At 42.9% G+C, this 22,171-nt stretch overlaps 2 protein-coding genes across 13 annotated transcripts in view; one reads left to right on the forward strand and one right to left on the reverse strand.

The window, feature by feature from the left end:
* Nucleotides 1–1,038: 1,038 nt before the first annotated feature.
* Nucleotides 1,039–19,415, forward strand: Lysmd4 (LysM domain containing 4). Of its 6 annotated transcripts, none has more exons than XM_045144980.1 (4): nucleotides 1,310–1,725; nucleotides 2,232–2,520; nucleotides 2,999–3,024; nucleotides 4,437–4,574. In XM_045144980.1, the coding sequence occupies exons 1-3, from the start codon at nucleotides 1,691–1,693 to the stop codon at nucleotides 3,008–3,010; spliced, it is 336 nt and encodes a 111-aa protein (XP_045000915.1). In that variant the 5' UTR covers nucleotides 1,310–1,690; the 3' UTR covers nucleotides 3,011–3,024; nucleotides 4,437–4,574. The 6 variants fall into 6 exon arrangements, with proteins under 6 accessions (XP_045000911.1, XP_045000912.1, XP_045000913.1 ...); XM_045144979.1 differs by lacking the exon at nucleotides 2,999–3,024 and adding an exon at nucleotides 19,039–19,415 and having other exon boundaries at nucleotides 1,361–1,725; nucleotides 4,437–4,737; XM_045144976.1 differs by lacking the exons at nucleotides 1,310–1,725; nucleotides 2,999–3,024 and adding an exon at nucleotides 1,039–1,144 and having other exon boundaries at nucleotides 4,437–9,289.
* The window catches only part of Mef2a (myocyte enhancer factor 2A), a 123,313-nt gene continuing 116,040 nt past the window's right edge, over nucleotides 14,899–22,171 (reverse strand). For all 7 annotated transcript variants that reach the window (XM_045144970.1, XM_045144967.1, XM_045144968.1 and 4 more), the window contains 2 exons: nucleotides 20,110–20,236; nucleotides 14,899–18,965 (listed from right to left, as the gene is read on the reverse strand). In XM_045144970.1, coding sequence (XP_045000905.1) covers nucleotides 18,611–18,965; nucleotides 20,110–20,236 — 482 coding nt within the window. In that variant the 3' untranslated portion in view covers nucleotides 14,899–18,610. The remainder of the gene's footprint in view (nucleotides 18,966–20,109; nucleotides 20,237–22,171) is intronic.

Consider the following 22,171-nt stretch of genomic DNA (forward strand, 5'->3'; position numbering starts at 1 on the left):
GAAGATCTCTCTCTCTGTCCTTCCTGCTTTTATTTTGATTTTTTTTTTTTTTTTGGTTTATTTATCTTGAGGCAGAGTCTCTAGCCTGGTTGACCTCAAACTCTACATGATTAAGACCTTGAACTCGCCGGGCATGGTGGCGCACGCCTTTAATCCCAGCACTCGGGAGGCAGAGGTAGGAGGATTGCCATTAGTTCAAGGCCACCCTGAGATGACAGAGTTAATTCCAGGTCAGCCTGGACCAGAGTGAGACCCTACCTCGAAAAACAAAACAAAACAAAACAAAAAAGACCTTGAACTCTTGATCCCCCTGCCTTAACCGGCCAAGTGTATACCAACATTCCTGGTTTATGCATTATCTGGGATTGAACTGAGTTTTATGCTAGATAAATCCCCTCCTAACCGAACTACATCCCCAGCCATATTTCCTTTTTTTTGCATATACATTTCCGATATTGTGCATTAGTGCCATAGTATGTGAGCGCTATTTCATAATTTTTTCTTTTCTTTCTTTTTGCACAGGGTTTCTCTAGTTAGATCAGGCTGGCCTCGATCTTGCCACCCTGTCGCCTCACTTCCCATATAGGCAGGCGTGCATTCGTCTACCACCATCTTTAAGAAATCCCCACCACTTAACGTGTTAAGGGTATATGTGTGGTCTGTGTTGTAACGATCACTTTTCTAACTCAGGAATCGAGGAGGGAAATCTTTCCAGTGCGGCCCTCAGAGGCTGTGGAGGAGGGCAAAGAGCCCGCGTCCTTCTAGATGAAGCTGGAGGGTGCCCCCATTTTTCCGCGGAGGCCAGACGGGCAAAAGGTTTCTCCTGCTGAAAAACAACCCGGGGCTCAGAAGAAAGCCGTGCCCACCACGCGGACCGAGTTCAAGTTCCGTACCTGAAACGTCCGGGAAAGCTGCGGGCATGGCCACGCAGGGCGAAGGTCAGGTCGGGGAGCGCGAGCCCCGCCCCCGCCGTGGCCCCGCCCCCATCCCTGTCCCCGCCCTCTCAGCATCGCTTGTCGCTGTCAGTGCCCGTCCCCTCTGATTCATTGGCTGGCTCCCAGGCCCCGCCCCCGGAAGACCTGATTTCATAGCCAATCAGGTGCTGCAGTGGCCGGGCGCGGCGGAGCCTGGGAGTCGAGTGGAGGTACCCGGGCCTGGCGGAGGGGTTCGCGGGGTGGACTCGGGGGTCGTGTGAGCTCGTGGGGACACCGCGGCCTGACGTCGCTTGCCGCTCCCTGGTGCAGGCGATTGTCGGGTAGCTACGGGCGGTGGCGGTGACTGCAGGGCAGGTCCAGGGGCCAGAGCTGGAGGATGTGTTGGAGAAAGTTAGGGAGCGTAGGCCTAGGGGCGGGGAGATCCCGGAATTTTTTTTTTTTGTTAGCTTCTGCCTAGGGACGTCCCACCCTTTTACTGAGGGGAAACAGGCCCGAGTGGAGGGAGGCACCGTCCAGCGCGCCCTGAACTCTCGGCCCCGCCCTCCTCCGCTGCAGTGTTCCGCGGAGGCTCCGCCCATGCCCCCTCCCGCCCCATCCCTGTGACTCGGAAGAGGCCCGGGCCAACTCTTGGATACCTTCAGCTCCCTGGTTGGAGGTTCAGGCCTGGATCCCATTTGAGACACTTGGAGAGGGAAAGGCAGGGTTGTGGCTTCTGCTTTTGGCTCCCGATGACATGAAAAGTAAAAAGGGATGTAATGAATGCAGGAACAGTAAGAAACCCGTCAACATGGTCAGTTTGACAGGCGTTTCTCCCTTTTCTGGCCCCACATACTATGAAGCCATCCAAGGCCCAAATAAGAAATGCACATACTTTAAGTAAAATATTGAATGCTTTTATGTACAGCGGTTCCGAATATAAGTTTCTCAGTGGGGGAAGCCAAGAACAGTGCTTGCCTCTCCTTACCACTATCCAAAGCAATTTTTCACTACTCACACCACAAACAGAAGTTTCTTTTTATATATGTGTGTTGGAAGAGGCCTAGCTTTGGATAGGGGAGAAGGCAAGGGAATCTTGCTTTCTTCACAAAACATGCAATTGGAAAGGTTTTTCATCTGCCTCACTCCTTCCATCTCAGCCAGTGTGAGGACATTCTTGTTCTGTTCTCATGGGCTTTGCTGAGTATTGGCAACAATTATGAAAAGGTGGAATTACTATAATAAGATACTTCTCCCTAATGAAGCTGGGGAGGAATGAATAGAACTTGTGTGGAATTAACCCTGCACTTTGGTTTTCAGTGTAAAAATGAGGCAGACAGAAGTGTCAGCCAAAACCTTCCAAGGCCCAGCCGTCGTCTGTAGGACTCCAAGTAGCCATGTTTATATGTTCAAGAATGGCGGTGGGGATTCAGGAGACTCCTCTGAGGAAGAGTCACACCGGGTGGTTTTACGACCACGGGGTAAGGAGCGCCCAAAGAACAGTGCCCAGCAACCTCGGCAGCCTGGAGCAGGTGACGTGATCCTGTTGCAGCGGGAGCTGGCCCAGGAAGACAGCCTCAACAAGCTGGCTCTTCAGTATGGCTGCAAAGTAAGCTGTCCCTGGTCCTCTGTCCCCATAAAGGAGCAGGAGGGACCCTTGTCTTTCTTGACCCCCATAGGTGACCAGGGGCTGACTGTAACAGCAAAGCCCCTCCCCCTTTTTTTAGCTAGGTGTAGAATGCACGTAGAAGTGCCTTTAGTTAAGAACACTGGGCTCTGAAAGGGTAGGGTTAGTCAGGAACATCTGATAAGGGCATGTTTTCTCTGCCTTGCCCTGCACAATGACAGTGTGAGACCACGTGTGGTCTTTTTAGTACATTTGACCTAAGGCCTTAGGGGGCTGGAATTGCCAGGTAGGTAATCCAAGATTTCCTTGGCATGCTTGCTTCTCTCACTACTTTTATTCTTCTGACCTTGTCTTGACAGTAGCTAATTTGATTGGTAGTTTTCTCTCTTTTGGAACTGCATGGTCTAGCCTGTGCTATGCATCTATATAACTCTGTCTTTCTCTTTAATTATGTTTTTAGCATTCAGAGTGATTAACAATGGCAAAGTAAGTAGGAAAGTATTTCTAGAATTGATGTGTTTTTCCCTAAATTGTAACTTTTTGTTACCACTGTTACAAATTACTATGGCCTTAACTAAGGCTGTATAAGCTACTTGATGTAAAAAATCTTTACCTCCTTAAACGTGTCTGTTGTTTATCTAACAAAGTCCAATATAGTTTAAAAAAAGATAGTGTGGATGTTTGGGTCTTTTCCAAGGAAGTACAAGCTGGTCTCCAGGGATCCTTAGTGCCTTTCATTTGCTCTGACGTGTACATTTAACTCTCATTATCAGCTTCTGTTGGCATAATATAAGCTGACAAATCTTCCTACCAAAGGCTTTGGTGATAGAGTAGGCAAGTTGGAATGCTGATTTCTAATAAAGCAATAGTGACTATATAATGTCTCCACTAACTGCAGTTTCTATTTGAGCTAAATATGTTTGCTATTACTTTAGTAGAGACAAAGACCAAAAAGCTCTTAACATCTCCTAACATAGTAAGAAATGACCATACACCATTTCAATGGAATAATTAAAGTAGTTTCTAAATAATTACAATGAAAGATATGATGGGCTTGAGTTAGGGTCTGTATGATTTAAAGCCATGTGGGCTCCATGTACATTCTGGTTTAAGTGAACCTATGAGGAAAACAGTGGAGTCCATTTTTAATGCTTCTGGAAATGTTTCAAAATTAGATTGAGGAGGAGTTTAATTTTTGGCTTACATTTTCCACCCTTTTTTTGCCATAAACTTTGTGTTACTTGGTAAAATGCACAGCTGTGCTCCTTTGATGTAAATTTGGAACAGAAAATCTCAGTCAAAAACTTGTAATTTGATTGATGATTTCCTACATGTTTCTCATGTTAAGAAGTGTGAATGAATTATGGGTCACTGTTATTCAGAGAATAAGTTGTTATTTCCTGTAGTGCTCTGGGAGTCTGGAGGGCACATTTGGAGAGGGGTCTCCCCAGCAGTGGAGACTGAGTGGAGTCTGGCCAGGCTTGGTGAGTGCACTTTGGTGGCCGCTGTTGAGTTGGACTCTAGTGTGAGAGGGAACCCAGACAGACAAGGGCACTCACTCCAAGTCAGAGAACCAGAAAGCTGCATTGTGTCTAGTGTTTTCACTGTGGTCAACACTTTAGACAGTTTCCAAAATTGACCCCAAATTGTTCCAAGTAGGCAAAGTTTGATTTCTAAGTTAGCCATCCAGGAGTACAAGCCAAAACAGCAAAGCCAGAGTTCATCACCCTAAAGAAATGTAGGTGTTAAAAAAAAAAAAAGAAATGTAGGTGTAGGTACAGTTTTCTAGCTTCCATCAGCTTCTTTATTGAGGACCCAGCCAGGTTAAGGACCCAGCTGGGTATTCCTTTGAAGAGCTTGGCATGCATATGATATGCATATATCTGTGATCTCCCTAGGTGGCGGATATCAAGAAAGTGAACAACTTCATCCGAGAACAAGATTTATATGCATTGAAGTCCATCAAGATTCCAGTGAAGAACCATGGGATCCTTACAGAGACCCACCAAGAACTTACACCTCTCCGAAGCCCGTCCTCTGAGATGAGAATGACCTTGGTGGAGCTGCCTGAAGACACTGCAGGGCCAGACGTGCAGGGCAGCCAGCTGACGAACTTCTTCAAGGGGATTGACGAGAACATTGAGCGGGCTGTGCATTCTGATGTTTTCCATGATGACAGCTGCTGCGTGGAACCCCTAGGTCAGCCGCTTCTCCCTGCTCCCCCAAAGCCATCATCTGATGGTGCAGACTGTGGTATTCAGTGGTGGAATGCTGTCTTCGTTATGCTGCTAATTGGGATTGTGTTGCCAGTGTTTTACTTGGTCTATTTTAAAATTCAAGCTACCAGGGAGACTCCGAATAGCTTGAACACAACCACAGTCCCCAATGGCTCACTAGCACTGAGTGCAGTTCCAGGGCAAGCTCCCAGGTTAGCAGTTCCAGTGTCTACTCTCCCCTCCTCAGATAGCCAGATCACCCAAGCTGAGACCTGAGCTCTTGGATTTGAGAATGAGCCAAGCCTTGGAAGTTGGTTCATGATGTACATAGCTGTTGTGTTTGTCAAACACTCTTGAGGGTGCTGGGTTTTGTTTCCTGAGATGTGTGGACAGTTTCAGAAATCCGTGTAGTATTCTGTTTCTTGGACTCTGAGGAATTGGCCTTGCCTAGGCTTCTGGATCCCAACCACCACCACCTCAACTTCCTCTTAGCTTTCAGAGGTACAGTGAGACAGACGTTTATATGTGACCCATGCCCTTTCTTGATGCTACTTAGGGAACTGTTGTGAGGGCTTTCACAGCAGCCCTGTATGAACCCCAAAGTTGGATGTGTTCTGAGGGACGGAGTGGCCTTGGTTAAGAGACATACCATATGGGTGCCCCAGGGATTGGTTTTGTTACTCGCCAGTTGCAGTGTCCCTTCCTGCTTGTGGGGGTGGTGGACAGGGATTGGTTTTGAGATATGCTATTCTGTGTCTCCCCAGGAAAGGTGCTAGAAGATAGTATTGATATGTCACCTTGTTTAGTGGGTGACAGATGACAGCTATAACAAGGCCTACTTCATATTTTCATTTAACCTTGCGAAGTCAATGCCACTTGTGGAAAGGCCTCCATCCAGAATGCGATGGTATTGGGTGAACAGCAGTTCTATTCCTCATGCTTTTAGAGATTGTGGTTCTACACATGGGCAGGTCTTAAGCTGTACACAATGTGGCCACTCCCCAGTTTCATGTGAGGGGCATCTCCATAGTGATAGCTGCCTGGACTCCCCCAGTCAGCTTCTTGGAAGGAGCCCTTGCTGGCAGGTGGTGCAGAGAACATGCACCTGCCACCAAGGCTGAGCCACTGCCAGGCCAGCACTGGCAAGAGCAACTACTACTCCCTCCAACACACACATACCACCATATGCTGTGAACAGTGTTCCTCTTGCTGCTTCCCTGACTCCACTCTTAAGAACCAGAAGGTAGCAGTGTTTTCTCTTTGTAGATGCCCATGGAGTAAACCTCTATCAGTAAACCTCTACCATGTGGCTCATAATGTTAAAGACCAGAGACTTTGGGAGGGCTAGAGGTGTGTATTCCTTTCCATTACCACACCAAAATACCTGAGATAAGCAACTTGTAAGGAGGAGAGGTTTATTTCAAAGCCTTCAATCCATGGTCAGTTGGCCTCTGGTGACACACATCATGGGGGAGTGTGTGGTAGAGCAACTGTTCATCTTATGGCCAGGAATGAGGGAGGGAAAATGAAGGGGCTGGGGGCCTATTATTCCCTTCAAGGGCATACCCCCAGTGACCTAACTGCCTACTCAATATGTCCTACTTAAAGATTCTGTACCTTCCAATAATGCCAAGATGAGGACCATGCCTTGAAGGTACTTGCCTGTGGGAAAAGTATCCAAACCACAGCAAGTGATTGCAGAAAGTCCTAAAAAGAGGGAGCTTGACACCGGAGGGAGGGAGTAGCCTGAGGTTTAAACAGCCCTCCTCCCTGAACATGGCAGCCAGACCATGTCCTGCAAGAGGTGTGTAGGTGGGTTGTCACTACAGGGAAGGGACTAAGGTGGCTGGAGTCTCATCCGCAGAAGGTGACAGGGAGGAAAACACGCTGCCCAAATGCCAAGTTTAGGGATGGGTGGGGCATTTGGCAGATACTTGGGACCTAGGAATACATTTAGATCTGACCATGGAAGGAGATGAGTATGACAAGATAGGCCTTTAATTTCTTTCTCTTCTCAGTTTGTAAAAGGCAACTTACCCAGGGTTCAATCAACAAATTTAAATTCCCTTCAACATCAAATGTTTTCGTACAGATGAACCTGTGAATGCCAGGACAGGAAACGCTTGGATTATATAAGTACTTTTCTAGTTGGATGTTTATGCTCACTGTGGCCAAGAGCTACACATTTCTGTGTCACCACCACTAACTTCAACAGGCAGGGGCTCAGAGTACTGTGAGAAGGTCACGGGAATGATGAATGTATCCCGTATTTTTCTCAAGTGGAATAAAATAATTTCTTCTGTGAAGGAAAAATGACTCTCTTTAAAATGTGGAGCTTGGTAGTATAGAATTAAAACGTGTGGATTGAGGTGTCACACATCTTTAATTCTAGTACTCAGGAGGCTGAAGTAGGATCCCTATGAGTTCAAGGCCAGTCTGGGACTACAGAGTGAGTTCCAGGTCAACTTGGGCTAGAGTGAGACCTGTCTCAGAGAAACATAAAAGCTATGAGATATGAGGACAGTAGCATCCGTGGGTAGGGCGAAGTCTGTGCCTCATGCTTGGGCTCCAGTTGACAGCCCAGGGCTTGCACTGTGCAAGGCTCACCAGGTAGAAGGACAAAGAGGCAATCAGCAAACTGCAGCTCCCTGATATATAACATGCTTCATAATTTTGCTAGACACATGTAAAAAATACCACAAAGTTTGTTTTTGTTGCATTTTGGTGTCTTTGAGGGGTGGTTTGTTGGTTGGCCATAATGCTTATGTCAAAGCTTAAGGATTCTCCAGTTAGTACAGAATGCTGTGCGTATAGATAGCCCCAGGGAGACAAGGCTGTAAGCTCAGTTGAGCACGATCCCCCTACCCACAGTGGAGGGAAGGGAGGAGGTGAAATGAAGAAAAGTCACATGGGACCTTCAGGGCTTTAGGCTAAACTCACCTGTGGAAAAGACCCAGAGTCTTGATTTCTCTGGGAAAAACTGATCAACAGCCAGAAGCACACGCTACTCATGGTGCTTTGTGTTTGCCACATGCCATATACTGCCCTGAGAGCTGTACACAGGAACTCGTGTTTTCTCCCTCACTATTGCCATTTTACAGGGGGAGAAACTAAGCTAAGTCCTCTCAGTGGACGAGTTGCAGAGGGCTATGCCTGTGCTTTTAATCACCGGTTGGTCCCGGATCGGCACTGCCAACCTGAACAGTGCTCAGAGATGACTGAGGCTCTCTCCCCTCCCAAATCCTGTTCCTATGTAGTATGTGCTGTCAGCACTCAGCACCTAGTGCACTTCTTTATTGCATCACCCACAGATCTCATGTCCCCTCTCCCACCGAGTCTTTTAGCACTTGTCTTCATTTTCAGTATCCCTGTAGCATCGCAATGGAGTACCTATCTTTGCTAGGTTGCATCACATACAGAAACTTAAATATGTTCAGCATCTCAAAGAAAACTAGAAGGGATAGAAGTATCCTTCTATGAGCCCTAGCTGGGATAGTAGTTTGTTATTTTATTTATTTATTTTTTAGTTTTTTAAGGTAGAGTCTCACTCCATCCCAGGCTAACCTGGAATTCACTGTGTAGTCTCAGAGTGGCCTTGAACTCATAGCGATCCTACCTCTGCCTCCCGAGTGCTGGGGTTAAAGTCGTACACCTCCACGCCCAGCTGTTTTGTTTTTTAAGTGGGTATAAAAAGGCATGCTTTAGGCTGAGGGGAAGCCCTAGAAGTGAGAAGAGATTGATCAGAGAGAAGGGATAATTGCAGAAGCGAGACCTCGAGACTTGAATTCTACTCTATAAAATGGCAGATTTGGCCCTAAATAAGGGTGCTGACAGTCCATCCACAGCACCTGGAGGGAAAGCTGTGTGCATGGGCAGATCCAGGAATTTTACAGTAGGAAGATTAAATGTTTCTTAGGGGACTGAAACTACATTCACAATGTGAAAGGACTCAAGTCAGCTGGGTCATGAAGTTTCAATAGAGGGAGAATAGAGTAACTTATATCCAGAAGTAAGAAGCCAAGATAATGGGGGATTGTAGTTGCATTTCTGGGCACCATTGATAGTAGTTTGTGCTCATGGTGGAATAAACATAGCTTAGCATTCGACTCAAATGTACATGGAAACTAGGTCTATGATACCGGTAGTAGTTCAAATCTATGAAGTGAAGATGGGCTTTACTAAATATGAGAAAAGTTACATAGCAATTTATAAGTCAAACAGTTAACTACATGCGTATGAATAAACTCCAGATGGATTAGTTCTAAACATACACGACGGAGCTGTGCAAGGAAGCATGTGAATTCCTCTCTGTCTTTGGCATAGGAAAGGCATTCATAACTCAAAATCCATAAGGCAATAAAAGATTGAAAGATACGGCCTGGGAGTATGTCTCAGCAGTTAAAGGCATTTGCTTGCAAAGCTTGGCAGCCCAAGTTTGAGTTTCTGGTGCCCACATAAAGCCAGATGCACAAAATGGCATATGTGCCCGGAGTTCATTTTCAGCAGGAAGAGGCCCCAGTATGCCCACACTCCCCTCTCCATCCCCATCCCTTCATAAATGAAAAGCAAATTTGCAAGACAAAAGACCACAAAATGGCAAAAGAGGATAACTGATTAAGAGGAAATATTAATGGACCAATAAAAAGGGCTAACATCTCTGTTATAACAAAAACTCATAAAAAATTGACATATAGTTGAGCATGGTGGCACACACTTGTAATCATAGCACTTGGGAGGCTGAGGCAGAATGGACATGAATTCCTGGTGAGCCTGGGCTCTGCACAAGAGTTTTAGGCCAGCATGAGCTACATGTATAGTAAGACCCTGCCTCAAAAAAAAATACATGTATGTATGTACATACATATACACATATACATATATACACACACACCCTAAGATAAATTGAGGGACAAGGGCCAAAAATTGAACAATATTTGAACAATTTATACACAAGCAATTTAAATTGGCCCCCAACATAAAAGAACACATTTAAACCATTATTAGAGAAAGGTAGGTTAAAACACTGAGCTGTAATTTCTTTTGCATCACACTGATAAAAATATATATATATATATACCTGTAGCAGTCTCTTGGCAAAGTTGTGGGAAAACATGTATTCTTACCCTTGGCTGGAAGAAATCAGTGTCACATCAAATGTCTAGTCCTTTTTTTTTTTTTTTGGTTTTTCGAGATAGGGTCTCATTCTAGCCCAGGCTGACCTGGAATTCACTATGTAGTCTCAGGGTGGCCTTGAACTCTCAGTGATCCTCCTACCTCTGCCTCCCGAGTGCTGGGATTAAAGACATGTGCCATAGTCCTGGTTTTAACAAGGGCACATCCATACCATGGAATATGAGGATGCCAGAAAGAGAACATGATGGTTTATATGGACTGATCTTAAAGCATGACTTCCAGATAACTGTTAGTGAAAAAAAATCAAAGCTGCTGACTTGTGCAAAAGGAAAATTACCCAGGAAACTAGACATTGTTACTGGTGGTTTCTGTTGGGGTGTTTCTAAGTTTTGGCATCTTATTCAAAGAATTGTAGAAAGACCCACACAAATAGTGAAGAAGCAAGAAACTTTATTAAGCTCAAGTCGAAAGGGAAAGATGGCTTGCCCACTTCAACTGGTTATCAATATGGGGTTTGGTGGAAGATATGAAGGAGGGTGGGCAAAGAGGGACAGTTCTGAGAATCTTTGTCTTGCGCTTAGAAATGAAGTAATGAGGCTAGGGGAGGAACCTCAGTGGTGGAAATGGTTGTCTAGCATGTGTAAGGCACTGGGTTTGTTTCCCAGATCTCACACATGAAGGTAAGATTTCAGTTATATTTAATATAATCCCAAAACCAAGAACTAAAACCAACTATAATGTGTGAATAGTATTCAAAATAGAACCAAATACCAGCAGACAAGCCTAATTGTATTACAGATGGAAAACCCCCACACTGAAGGGAATTGGGAGCAAACAACTATGATAAACATCTCAATTCATAATACAGGGCCAAAGGTAAAAAGCAGCACCCCCAGCCCCAACTACAGTCAATATATGTTCTCCAAACAGATATTTGACAATTCTTAAATGATGCATGATGGAATAAATGATCAGTTGTTAAAAGCTGGGTTTCTTGCCAGAAGAGAAATAAGCTACAAATAAGGAACGGCAAAGCGAACACTGTCATGCAATAAGGATGCCTGAAGAAAAGCAGGGAAACTTAACTAAGAGCACAACTAGTGCTTAAACCTCTGTTTCAAAACACTATCCTCAGGCTGGAGAGATGCCTTTAGCAGTTAAGACACTTGCCAGTGAAGCCTTAGGAACCAGGTTCTATTTGCCAGTACCCATGTAAGCCAGCCAGATGCACAAGGTGGTACACACATCTTGAGTTCGTTTGTAGTGACTAAAGGCCCTACGTGCCTCTTCCTCTCAAATAAACAAAATATTAAACAAGAAAAACAAATCACCATCCTCTAGTAATCCCTGGAGAAATGGAAGACCAATATGGGAGGCAGAAAATACGAATATAGAACATCTTGTGGTGGTAGAAGCAAGGACATGCCAAAGTGGGGGTAAGGAGTGTCTGAAGAGTGTGGGGAACTGACCAGGTGGGGAGCTCCTGAGTGGCCAATGCAGGACTTGATGAACAAAATCAGTGACAAATTATACTCCTGTAGCAGTTAAACTTTACATTGCTGTGACAAAGCAACCAACCCAAGAGAGCTTACGGGCAGGATTTATTTTGGTTTAACAGTCTCCAAGGGAAGCTCCATGAAGGCAGAAGGGAGGAGTGGCATGAGCAGAGGCTGAACATCTCTGCCACAGCAGGCAGACAACAGCAGTAGGAGAGTGAGTGGAACTCTAGCAAAGGGGAGCTGGCTGTAACACCCTAAGCCTGCCCCCAACACCACACCTCTTCCAGCAAGACTCCACCTCCAAAACTCCCATCAGCTGGCAGCTCTTATTGGCCCCTGACCCACAGTCCAGACATCTCAAAAAACCCTGGGGTCTCCATTTCAATCCAGTTTATCTTCATGTCTCCAATGTCCTAACACTGAGGACATGTGGAGGTTTGAATGTGATTGATTGCCCCTCCCCCATATAGCCTCAGGGAATTTTGATTCAGCTTCCTACTTAAGTCTTCAGCACCCTGCTGGTGGAGTGTCTCTGGGGGCAGATCTTATAGTCCAGCCCTAAGGTGAATTCATAGCCAGTTTGAGTGCTGGCACTGGCTGTCCTCTGTGTTGCGGCTCTATGGAAGTGAACCAGCTTCTGTGGTGACGAAGTTACCCCTGGAATCTGTATGCCTGAAAAACAGCCTTTCTTCCCATAAGCTGCTTTTGGTCGGGTGTGTTTGTCCAGCAATGAGAAAGTAACTGCAACAAAACTCAAAAGTTTATGGGGAGCACCTAACTCAAACCATCCCATTCCACCCTGGCCCCCATAAACTGATAACCATAAAATGCAATGAATGCATTTAGGCCCACTTTAAACATCCCCATAGTTTATCAAGCCCAACACTGTTCAAATATCCTTATAGTCCAAGGTCTCTTATCTGTGAACTGTAAAACCAAAACTACATAATGTCACAGAATAAACATTCACACTGCAAAAGATGACATTGCAAGGAAACAGTGAACCAATAAAGATCTAAAACTAACAGGGCAAACAATCAGATCCTGTAGCTCTAGGTCTAATATCTATCATCAGTGATGAAATCTCTGGGGTTACAACCCTGTCCCTCCAGCTTGACTGCCCATAGTCTGGGGAAAACTCCATCCCTGCCGGCAGCTCTTATTGGCCCCTGTCCCACAGTCCCAGGATCTCAAAAAACCCTGGGGTCACCACTTCAATCCAGTTTATCTTCATGTCTCCATTGGGCCTACAGGCAAGGACTCCAACAATACTGCCTTTTACCTCACTGAGTGGCCATTTCCAAAAAACAGCATTGCAAATCTGATGACCCCACCTTGCCTGCATTGTTTACACTCCATAGTACCAGGTGGGTTACCACATTTGCTAATTCAGGGGGAATAAAGCTGTATTTGAGGACGACACTCCTTCAGTGTTCTAGCCCCCTACTTTCAAGAGCATGCTTCCTGCTGTCCCATGGCAGAACAGCTGGCCTAATGTCAATGAGTTAAAACAACTGCAGATGAAGTGGCTGTATAGTCTTCAGTTCAAACTTTTTCCTTCTCTGCCATATTCATCTGCTTACAACACTCCACTTCTATGCAGTACAACACTACACAAGTTCTCAGGACACAGGAAAAATGCAGTAACATTCATACAAACTGCCTCTAGCCCAGTCTGGACAAAGCTCTTTCATCCCCTCATAAACCAAGCCTTACAATCCAGTTATTTCTGCATTTAGGTCTTTCAGCTCCCATAGGAATCCATTAAACTGTACTTAGCACTGCAAGTCCTAAAGTTTCAAAATCCTTTCATATTCATTCCACAAATCATTTCCAAAAGATCAAAAAAGCCACACAGATTTCTAGCAGCAATAATCCCACTCCCTAGTTCCAATTTTCTGTTGTAAGTTACTTTCTCATTGCTGGGACAAAGCAGCTGATGATCGCAGGGTAAAGCATGGCATGAGCAGAGGCTGAACTTCACATCTTCCACAGCAGATGGAAACAGCAGAAGGGGAACTGGTTATAATATCCCTATCCTGCCCCCAACACACTTTCTCCAGTAAGTCTCTGGCTGCCATCAGCTGAGAACCAAGCATTTAAAACACATTAAGTTTATTTGGGGGAAGGTTACCTAATTCAAACCCATAGAATAAAACATATTTCCATAAGTCTATGAAGATTGTCACCAAGTAAGTAGAATGCCAATAAATGTAGAACAGGCAATTACTACAATAATAACAGGTGAAGAAAAGATGCTAAACACATGACACCTATGGTCTGGTGCAAGATACTCCCCAAAGGGAAGGGAATACTTTAACCTTACCCCTGGTCAGGATGGTTATACATCTCTACTATATACTGATGCCACCAACTCCATGATGCAGAGGACACATCATCTCTGTGGTATTTTTCCACCAATGAGCCACCTCATTCTAGCCAGGAGAATATAGACACATATCCACATGCAGTACCTACTTGGCCCCCCAGGTAAATCACTGGACAGAGTAGGCTGCAGCTCTATAGCTGGTGCTGGGCTCCAAGTGAAAATCATTCTTGGCTGGTGCCACTCAAACACAACATCAGCTCTAAACCAAGACTAAGCCTAAAACAAAGCACCGTGGGAGCTGACAAGAACTCCAAGTGAATAAATGTTAAGTAGCTGCAGCTGTGATTATTTTTAGCCACTAGCTTTCAAAATCTTCTAATAAGAGTCCCCTATAACCGACAAGCAAAACTAGCATGCAAATTTGACACCAAGAATCTGCTTAGCAAATAAGAGGAAGAGGCCATTTTTCATTCTTTAAAAAAAAAAAAATTATGTGGGGGGGGGGCGCAGAGATAATGGGCATGCCAAGGTTTCCAGACACTGCAAACGAACTCCAGATGCATGTGCCACCTTGTGAATGGGTCCTGGGGAAATCAACCCTTGGTCCTTTAGCTTTGCAGGCTAGGGCCTTAACCACTAAGCCATCTCACCAGCCCCAAAGGATTTCTTTTTTATTATAGGCTTAGACAATTGCTTCCTATTCTGGCTCAATTATGGCAGAGAAAGAGGACCTACAAGGAGGCCCTAACAGCATACTGGTAAAATTCCAAACTACAGCTGTTTCCTGCTGCTTCTACTTCAGTATGTATATAATATGGACAAAAAAAAAAAAAAAAGATCTTTTCATCCCCTAAAGATAAATGGAACTTAATGATAGCTTCAATATCCATTTCCCCTCTACACACTTTGGGATACTTTTGGTGAGTAGTTTTTGGAGCCAAAATGGATTTAGATAATCCTATCAAAATCACAGCACAATCAGGCTAACCCCCATTGTGGACATGATGGCTTGCTATACTACCTAAGGTCCCCTGCTGTCTAGATGCTGCAAGGTGAGGCTAATGGTCATGTCTCAACATGAGGAAACCAACAGCAAAGAAGACAGCTTCGGGGGATGGGGATGCCTGGTGGCCAAACCAGACCTTACTTACTGTTCCCCCAGGCAAACATGACAGAGTCTAGATACATGGTAAGAGCCAGGCCGTCTTTACTGGAGTGAGTGCAGGAGACAAATAGTTTACAACCTCTAGCATTGTCTTAACCATTTGATAAAAACTTCACTATAATATTTATTGTATAATGAAGAAAAACAACACATTCAGGGAAAAATTGAGATTAACTTATTTTTCTTAAAAGGTTCATCTCAAGGATGGCAACAAAGTCCAGCTTGTGCCGCCAAACGGTTTTACATGATCAAACCGTGTACAGCTTCTTTGTGTGAACTGTTGACTACAAACATTTACCAAATACATAAATCTCTTTTAAAAAAGCCATTTTAAATATAGCAAAGCAGTGTCTTCTTGCACAGCAAAGTGAAGAAAGTTTTTACAGAGAAATCAAAGTTTTACATTTGTAAAATCTTTTTCACATTCTAATCATCTAGCTTTTTTTTATGATTCAATGCCAGGAGTTTTCAGGTTCCTTATTTACTATGTATTTCTTGTGCGCATGATGGTTAATACAGAAATTATGTTAATACATTAGTCCTTACAGTTGAGAAAGGAAATGGTAAAACATGTATTGTTCTTTCAGAACAAACCCCTGATTTAGTCTATAACACAATGGATGTAATAAGGGCTCAAAAGATGGAGTTTTGACTGGGACCACCTGTGTTCGCACAATGGTGACTTTCACTCTCAGTGTAGAACCACTTAAGAGTGCTGGCAGAAATACAGCTGGTGGGGACTTCCTGTAGCCAGTGCAATTTAAGCTTTTTTTGTTTTTGTTTTTTAATAATAAAATATTTTTTCTGAAGGGATAAAATTTTCCTGTGATGGTGTCTCATACAAAACACATAAGTCTAAAAGGGTAAGAAAAGTTGGTTTTAAAGCAACACCATCAGAATCTTCCCCACTCTAAGTTGGTTTCTGCCAAGAGATGTGGATGTGGATGTATTCACACATGAGTGTCTGGGTGAAGGATGTCAAGTCTGTATGCCCCAAATCACACTGGGCATATGGGAAAAAGATTAACAGTCAGATATTTAGTTCCTGAAAAAGGAATACATTGTTACTTGGTCAGTATAATTTAAATACAAACTCCGAGCCTTGTGTAGTATTACTTTAGAAAACAGTAGTTGTACTGATTATAAACCTGCATAGAAAGAAAGACTACTGAGATACAGTCAGAAAAGCCATCTCATAAGGCACACAAGAAAATAGACAGTAAATGTGAATGTTAACTCCTATTCCAATATACAGCAGAAGTTCATGGACATGCATAAATAATAACAAAAGGATCGCTTAACACTTTCAAAGCTATAAATGGTTTACAAAGTGGTAAGGATTATCTTGGAAAGTCAGTGTTGGGAGACTGTCTTGTTTCAATAAGGTGTGACCTTATGAAGAAATGTGCCTGTAATTAAGTACTTTTTAAAAATAAAAATAAAGATTTTCTGAATAAGAGCCAAATGTCGACACTGAAGAGAGGAGATAAAACATTATCCCCCACTTTTGGCTTCTATAAAAACTTGCTACTTAAATTGCCAGTAAAGCATGATCTTGATCTGCAGCCTGTCCTGTCCCTAATAGTTAAGTGTCAGTCAGGAGATCTGGCTGCTGATTTGTCACATGGCATTTTCCTCAAATGCCACAAGGAACATAACTTAGGGGGGAAAATAAAATATAAGTAAAAACTGTAGGTAGCTGCTTAATATTAAGTTTAAAATATAAAATAGCAGTAGTTTTTAAACCTTTTAAGTTTCTCAGGAAAAGGACTATTTAAAAATCTATCATAAAAGATATACAGGACTTTGAATTTTGTTCATGGCACAAGCCCAGTAAACGGATTAACTTGCTATCAACAATGAGTTGTCCTGCAAAAGTAAGGCCTTGTTCAACATCCAAGCTGAGGGTGGCACTAATGTCAATCAGGACAGCAAGAATCGTGTCAAGACCTGCACCATAGAGAATTTCTTCCTATTAGAGAGCTATTTCAATGAATATAACAGTTGAAATGGTAGTGTATTTTGCAACCAGCTACATCATTCTACTTTTAGGGGGGTGAAGGAAAATCCTTTTCCCCACAAATATTTTTCGCTAATCATTTACCACTTATAAAACCTTTGTGCTCATCTACTATTTTGCCATTTTCTCTAATATCAGTTAAGTTAGGTCATCTTTTTCTACTTTTTTTCCTCACAAAAGGCAAGTTTTAAATAATGCCTTATGAAATCTGTAACAACACATTTTATATTTATGTAGGATGAACTTAACACCAATTTTTTTTGCCACTTTGCTATTTATGTACACATACAAAATATATAATGATGCTCACCCCATACAGCACAAGGATTACAATGTAACTTCACACATTCACCACCAGTGAGGGGAAAAACCCCTTTATACAATCCTCTGAAAAAACTGGGCTAATAATTAAAATCCAAAGTACAGTATATTTAACAAAATAGTAAATATTAAACAGTGAATACTCTACTTAATAAGGACTTCGCCTTTCCCCCCAAATTGGCGGCAATCCACAAAAATATACTTTTTAATCTGGTGACCATACAATACATAGGTACTTACATCAAAGGTGATAATATATTTAAGATGCTATATACACAAAGAGTTTGGCTCAACTTTTAATTTATATATAGAATAAGTGTTCATGGCTTTTTTTTTCCAAGGTTCTGTTTGCAAGATATTTCTGTGTTTTTTCTCCCCTCTTAAAATAAAACTAAAAAGTTAAAACAAGATAAAGCTATTCTCTAAAAAAAAGTTACAACATACAGCTTTGGCTTATATAAATAATTCATAGCAGAATGTGTTCAAAAGTAGTGGATATAATTTTATATATAGTCATCAATTCATAAGGGTGTTTTCTTTCATATAAAATATACATGAGTTAAAATCAGTTTCTTTATTTTTTAAGATATGAATGTAAAAAAGAAACTTCTGACATACTCCAATTATAACTTAATATATTAACTTTACTTTGTTAATGCTCTATATTTCTAGGCTAGTAATTTCTGTATATCTCATGCGTGTTTTCTACTCTCTCTTTTTATTAGCTAAAGATCACTTCTTTGACCCAATACATTTTGCACGTGCAAAACAGTTATGTGTGGGGCTTTCTTGTATTGTTTTTTGTTTGTTTGTTTGTTTTTTTAAATATCAACAGCCCTTTTCCCATGCACCCCTTTGCAATAGAGACCCATGCCAGGTTGGGTAATTAATATAAATGACATTTTATATACAGTATTGCTTTCTCGGTTCCTGCTTTCTACTGCTCTGTTCTACAAAGCATTTTTTTTTTCCCCGAAGTAACTATAGTCACCACACAGTTAAATAAAACAAGTAGGGGGCCCCTTAGGTTTCTGCAGGCTACTGTGGGAGAATTATATATGGGTACACGTTTCTCTGCAAAAACTGGTTATCTTACGAAACAAGTAGTCCAAGGAAGTGCCAGACTGGTCTGTGCCTACAGGGTGCTTTGTCTGCCATGTGACACACATCTGCAGACCTACAAGGAGTTTGCAGGTAAGTGCCTGATTCTGTGTATGCAACACACATTCACACATACACACACTCACACCCACATACATATATATGTAAAGGGATATATATGTATGTATATACATATAAATATATTGAACTCATGTCCTTATTTACCAATTTAGATATGTAGGGCAGTTCACTGCAGTAACACAAAGTATAAACATGAGCCAGGAAGCCTTAGGTCACCCATGCATCCATCCTCATGCGCTTTACAGAAGGGCTTTCTCTGTCCTCGGTGTTTGGGGGTCGGCCAAGTACAATTGGAGAATGGAAGTCTCCTCGTGGATCCTCCCGGTCACTACCATCATAGGAGCTGCTAGAGCTGCTCAGACTGTCCACAGGGGAACGCCCCATATCCTGCCGTGGCTGAGGCTGTGGGGGTTGTGGTGGAGGTGGAGGTGGAGGCTGCTGTTGCTGGAAGCCAGATGGGGTCATTCGATCCCGGGGAGGTGAAATTGGCTCTGATTTAATGTTGATGTTTTGGTTGGTATTAATGGACAAATTGGAACCCTGAGATAACTGCCCTCCAGCGCTGATGAAAACAAAAACAATAGGTTAGGGGGTTTGAGAGTTCCTCTGTAATAACGCATAATATTGCATTTCAGACCCTGCCCTCCCTGCCTAAAAAGAGCCCAGGATCTCAGATCCTGCCAGAATTCCACAGGACCGCCCCTTGCTCATCTCCTTCAGTGTATGGCACAAAAAGAAATCATATCTCTCCATCTCTTGGTACTTTTGCAGCTCAACTTTGAAGAAAAAAAGTTTGTGTCTAATACTGTGCATGGTCCAAAAAGACAGAGGAACAGCATGGCAAATTGAATTCTGTTCATGGTCTCTCATTGCTTAGTTTCTTCTCTCCTCTGACACAATATCTCGATCTAGTCTCATGTCAACTGTGAGATATGTGCTCTCTCCAGACATAAAATGGCATGGCTATCCATGACCTATCATAGTGCCTGGCACTACCTACACAAGACCATCATAAGAGGAGGAAAAGATCATGACATCAAAATAAAAGAGAGACTGACTGAGATGGGGAGGGGATATGATGGAAAATGGAATTTCAAAGGGGAAAGTGGGGAGAGGTACTACTATGGGATATTTTTTATAATCATGGAAAATATGAATAAAAATTAAGAAAAAGAAAAAATAAGTTATACGATTCGTATGTTCAATGAGAGGAGCAGTCAGCAAGTCTGAGGAACTCAGAAAGGCATGGGAGGGTATCACATTTCCCCACATCTATGCTTCAAGCCCAACACTTTTTTTTTTTCCCTGGGGCTTCTTGTTTGGGACTAAGTATCACTATGTTGCTAGAAAGGCTGGTCCCCAACTTCGGAACTCAAGTAATCCATCTGCCTCAATCAAGCTCCTGAGAATCTTGAGGCAAAAGTGGCATCTGTGCCATGGCAGGCCCCTGATACCAGCTAAGTCTCAGTATGTCTGAAAAGCAAAGCCCCACTTCCCTAAGTCCCTTCAAGGAATGCCTGGTTTGCTCAGCACTTCAGCTACTCTCTAGACCCCATGCTAAGAAAGTATTTTCTCCTAACACATGCACCCACCTGAGCAAGACTTATGGCAGGACTATTCAAGAGAGCCCAGGGTAAAAGACTGTAACTATTACAAAGAGTGTGATACCCATAAGTAAAACCTCAGAGAAATTTCCAGTTACTTACACAAGAGAGCTGAGGGCTGCTTGTCCTAGGTGGTGCTGCTGCCAGGCTGAAGCCTGTCCCAGAGACAGCATTCCTGGGGAAGTAAAGCCTTGTAGGGCCGACAAGTCAGCACTGGTCAGCGAGTAATCTACAAAGGAAGGTTACTGTTACTACAAGACTATGCTGGACAATACTATGATAAATAACTGTGCTTACCACTGTCCTCTGGAACAAAGAGAAGCCCTGGACCCAATCTGTATTAGCTTGTCTTCATGCAGTAAAGGAGGAACAGGAAAGAGGTAGAATGCCTTCTTACTGGTACTAAACTTAGTGACATAAACGTGAAATGCATCATGACAAAATTAACCATGTTTAAGTATGGGAACTATCACAGCTCCTTCACTGTAGGCAAATCACCTTAAGTTTATGAATTATTTTCTTTTTTTTAAAAAAAAATCATTTAATCACTTGTAAGCAGAGATAAAGAAACAGAAAGAATGTGCACGCCAGGGCTTCCAGTAATTGCAAATGAACTCCAGATGTATGGGCCACTATGCATCTGGCTTTATGTGGGTTCTGGGGAACCAACCTGGGGTGGGTAGTTAGGCTTTGCAGGCAAGCGCCTTATCCGCTGAGCCATCTCTCCAGCCCTCTCATGAAAATCTTCCTATGTCACAGAAGTATAATACAGTTACATTTTGTATGCATGCTTCAGTCATAATTATGACAACCAAGATGCAGGACATCTGATGTCACTCACACTTAGAGCTATTTCAGTTCATTGTTTAACACCTGACATTTCCATTTAGTTCTAAAGAAAGGTGACAAAATCTATTCTACTTTTAAGGTTTTTTTTTTTTTTTTTTTTTTTTTTTTTTTTTTTCCCCACATGTCTCAAGAGAGGTGTCTAAAAGCACTTGGCCATCCTATGGACTTAACACTTTTTTTTAAAGAAAAAGAACTAACTATAGGCAGCGCAGCTGGTGCACAGGTTTCTGTCACAACTATTCTTTATTAGTTTATGTGCCCTAAAAATGTTTCAGCTATCCCCACAGAAGCCAGGGTGGGACCTATCATACTGATTCCTACCCTGATGACCTCTCAAGTTCTTTTGACCACTTGACTTGTCCTGTGGTCTAACTGGCATATCCATTTACACATCTCAACAAATGCCTCAAATCTAATACTGGACTTATGCTCTTCTCTATCCAATATTTCAGGATAATGAAAAAAATCTACAGTACGTCCAATAAATCCCCACTCATCTTACCAATCCCAAACTAAAAAAAAATTGTTTGAGGCAAGCCCAGTAAACTGGCCTTTTCTTTTGAGAGGGAGGGGAGGGAGGGAGGGGAGAGACAGGGTAGAGAGAGAGAGGGGGGGGAGGGAGAGAGAGAGAGAATGAGAATGAGAATGAATATGAATGAATGAATTGGTGCTCCAGGGCCTCCAGCCACTATAATCGAGTTTCAGATGCTTGCATCACCTAGTGTGCACATGTGACCTTGCACAATTGTGTCACCTTGTGGGTCTGGCTTACACGAGATCTGGAGAGTCGAAAACATGGGTCCTTAGGCTTTGCAGGCAAGTGCCTTAACAACTAAGCCATCTCTCCAGCCTGCCAATCTCAATTCTAACTGCACTGCCTGTGACACTCTCCCTGTTTTGCTTGGCAGAGTCCTGTCCTTGTGGTCTGGCTGAAAGATACCCCTTGACACAACTTGCATAGATCTTTCCTAGTGGTTCATATCTGTATCTTTCTCTCAATAGACCCCGGTTCCACAGTACTATGTACTCTTGCATTTACAGTGCTTGGCAGTGTCTGTCACAGTGTCTAGTAAATACACATGCATATATTTTGAAGCTGGGAGTGATGGTACTGATGAGCATAAAGAAGTCTATGATTCATTTGCAGAGACTTTTATTTCAAATCATTCTTTTACCTATTTCCTGACATGTTTGACACTAAATGTGTATAGTAAGGTAAGTGATATACTCCAGAAGATAAAACTCATGTCTTAAAAAGACAAATATACATGAGATGAAAACATTAAAAAGAACAGTCGTGTTAAGAGAGTAAAGA

Source organism: Jaculus jaculus, chromosome 3 (assembly GCF_020740685.1).
Source record: "Jaculus jaculus isolate mJacJac1 chromosome 3, mJacJac1.mat.Y.cur, whole genome shotgun sequence".
In the NCBI taxonomy this organism is placed as follows: domain Eukaryota; kingdom Metazoa; phylum Chordata; class Mammalia; order Rodentia; family Dipodidae; genus Jaculus; species Jaculus jaculus.

Bases quoted from the DNA above. Each gene is read 5' to 3' on its own strand.
- Lysmd4 (XM_045144975.1), top strand. From the start codon at position 1,691: ATGAATGCAGGAACAGTAAGAAACCCGTCAACATG. The intron at 1,726-2,231 runs GTCAGTTTGACA...TTTGGTTTTCAG, and splicing joins GTAAGAAACCCGTCAACATG to TGTAAAAATGAGGCAGACAG. The intron at 2,521-4,436 runs GTAAGCTGTCCC...TGATCTCCCTAG, and splicing joins CTCTTCAGTATGGCTGCAAA to GTGGCGGATATCAAGAAAGT.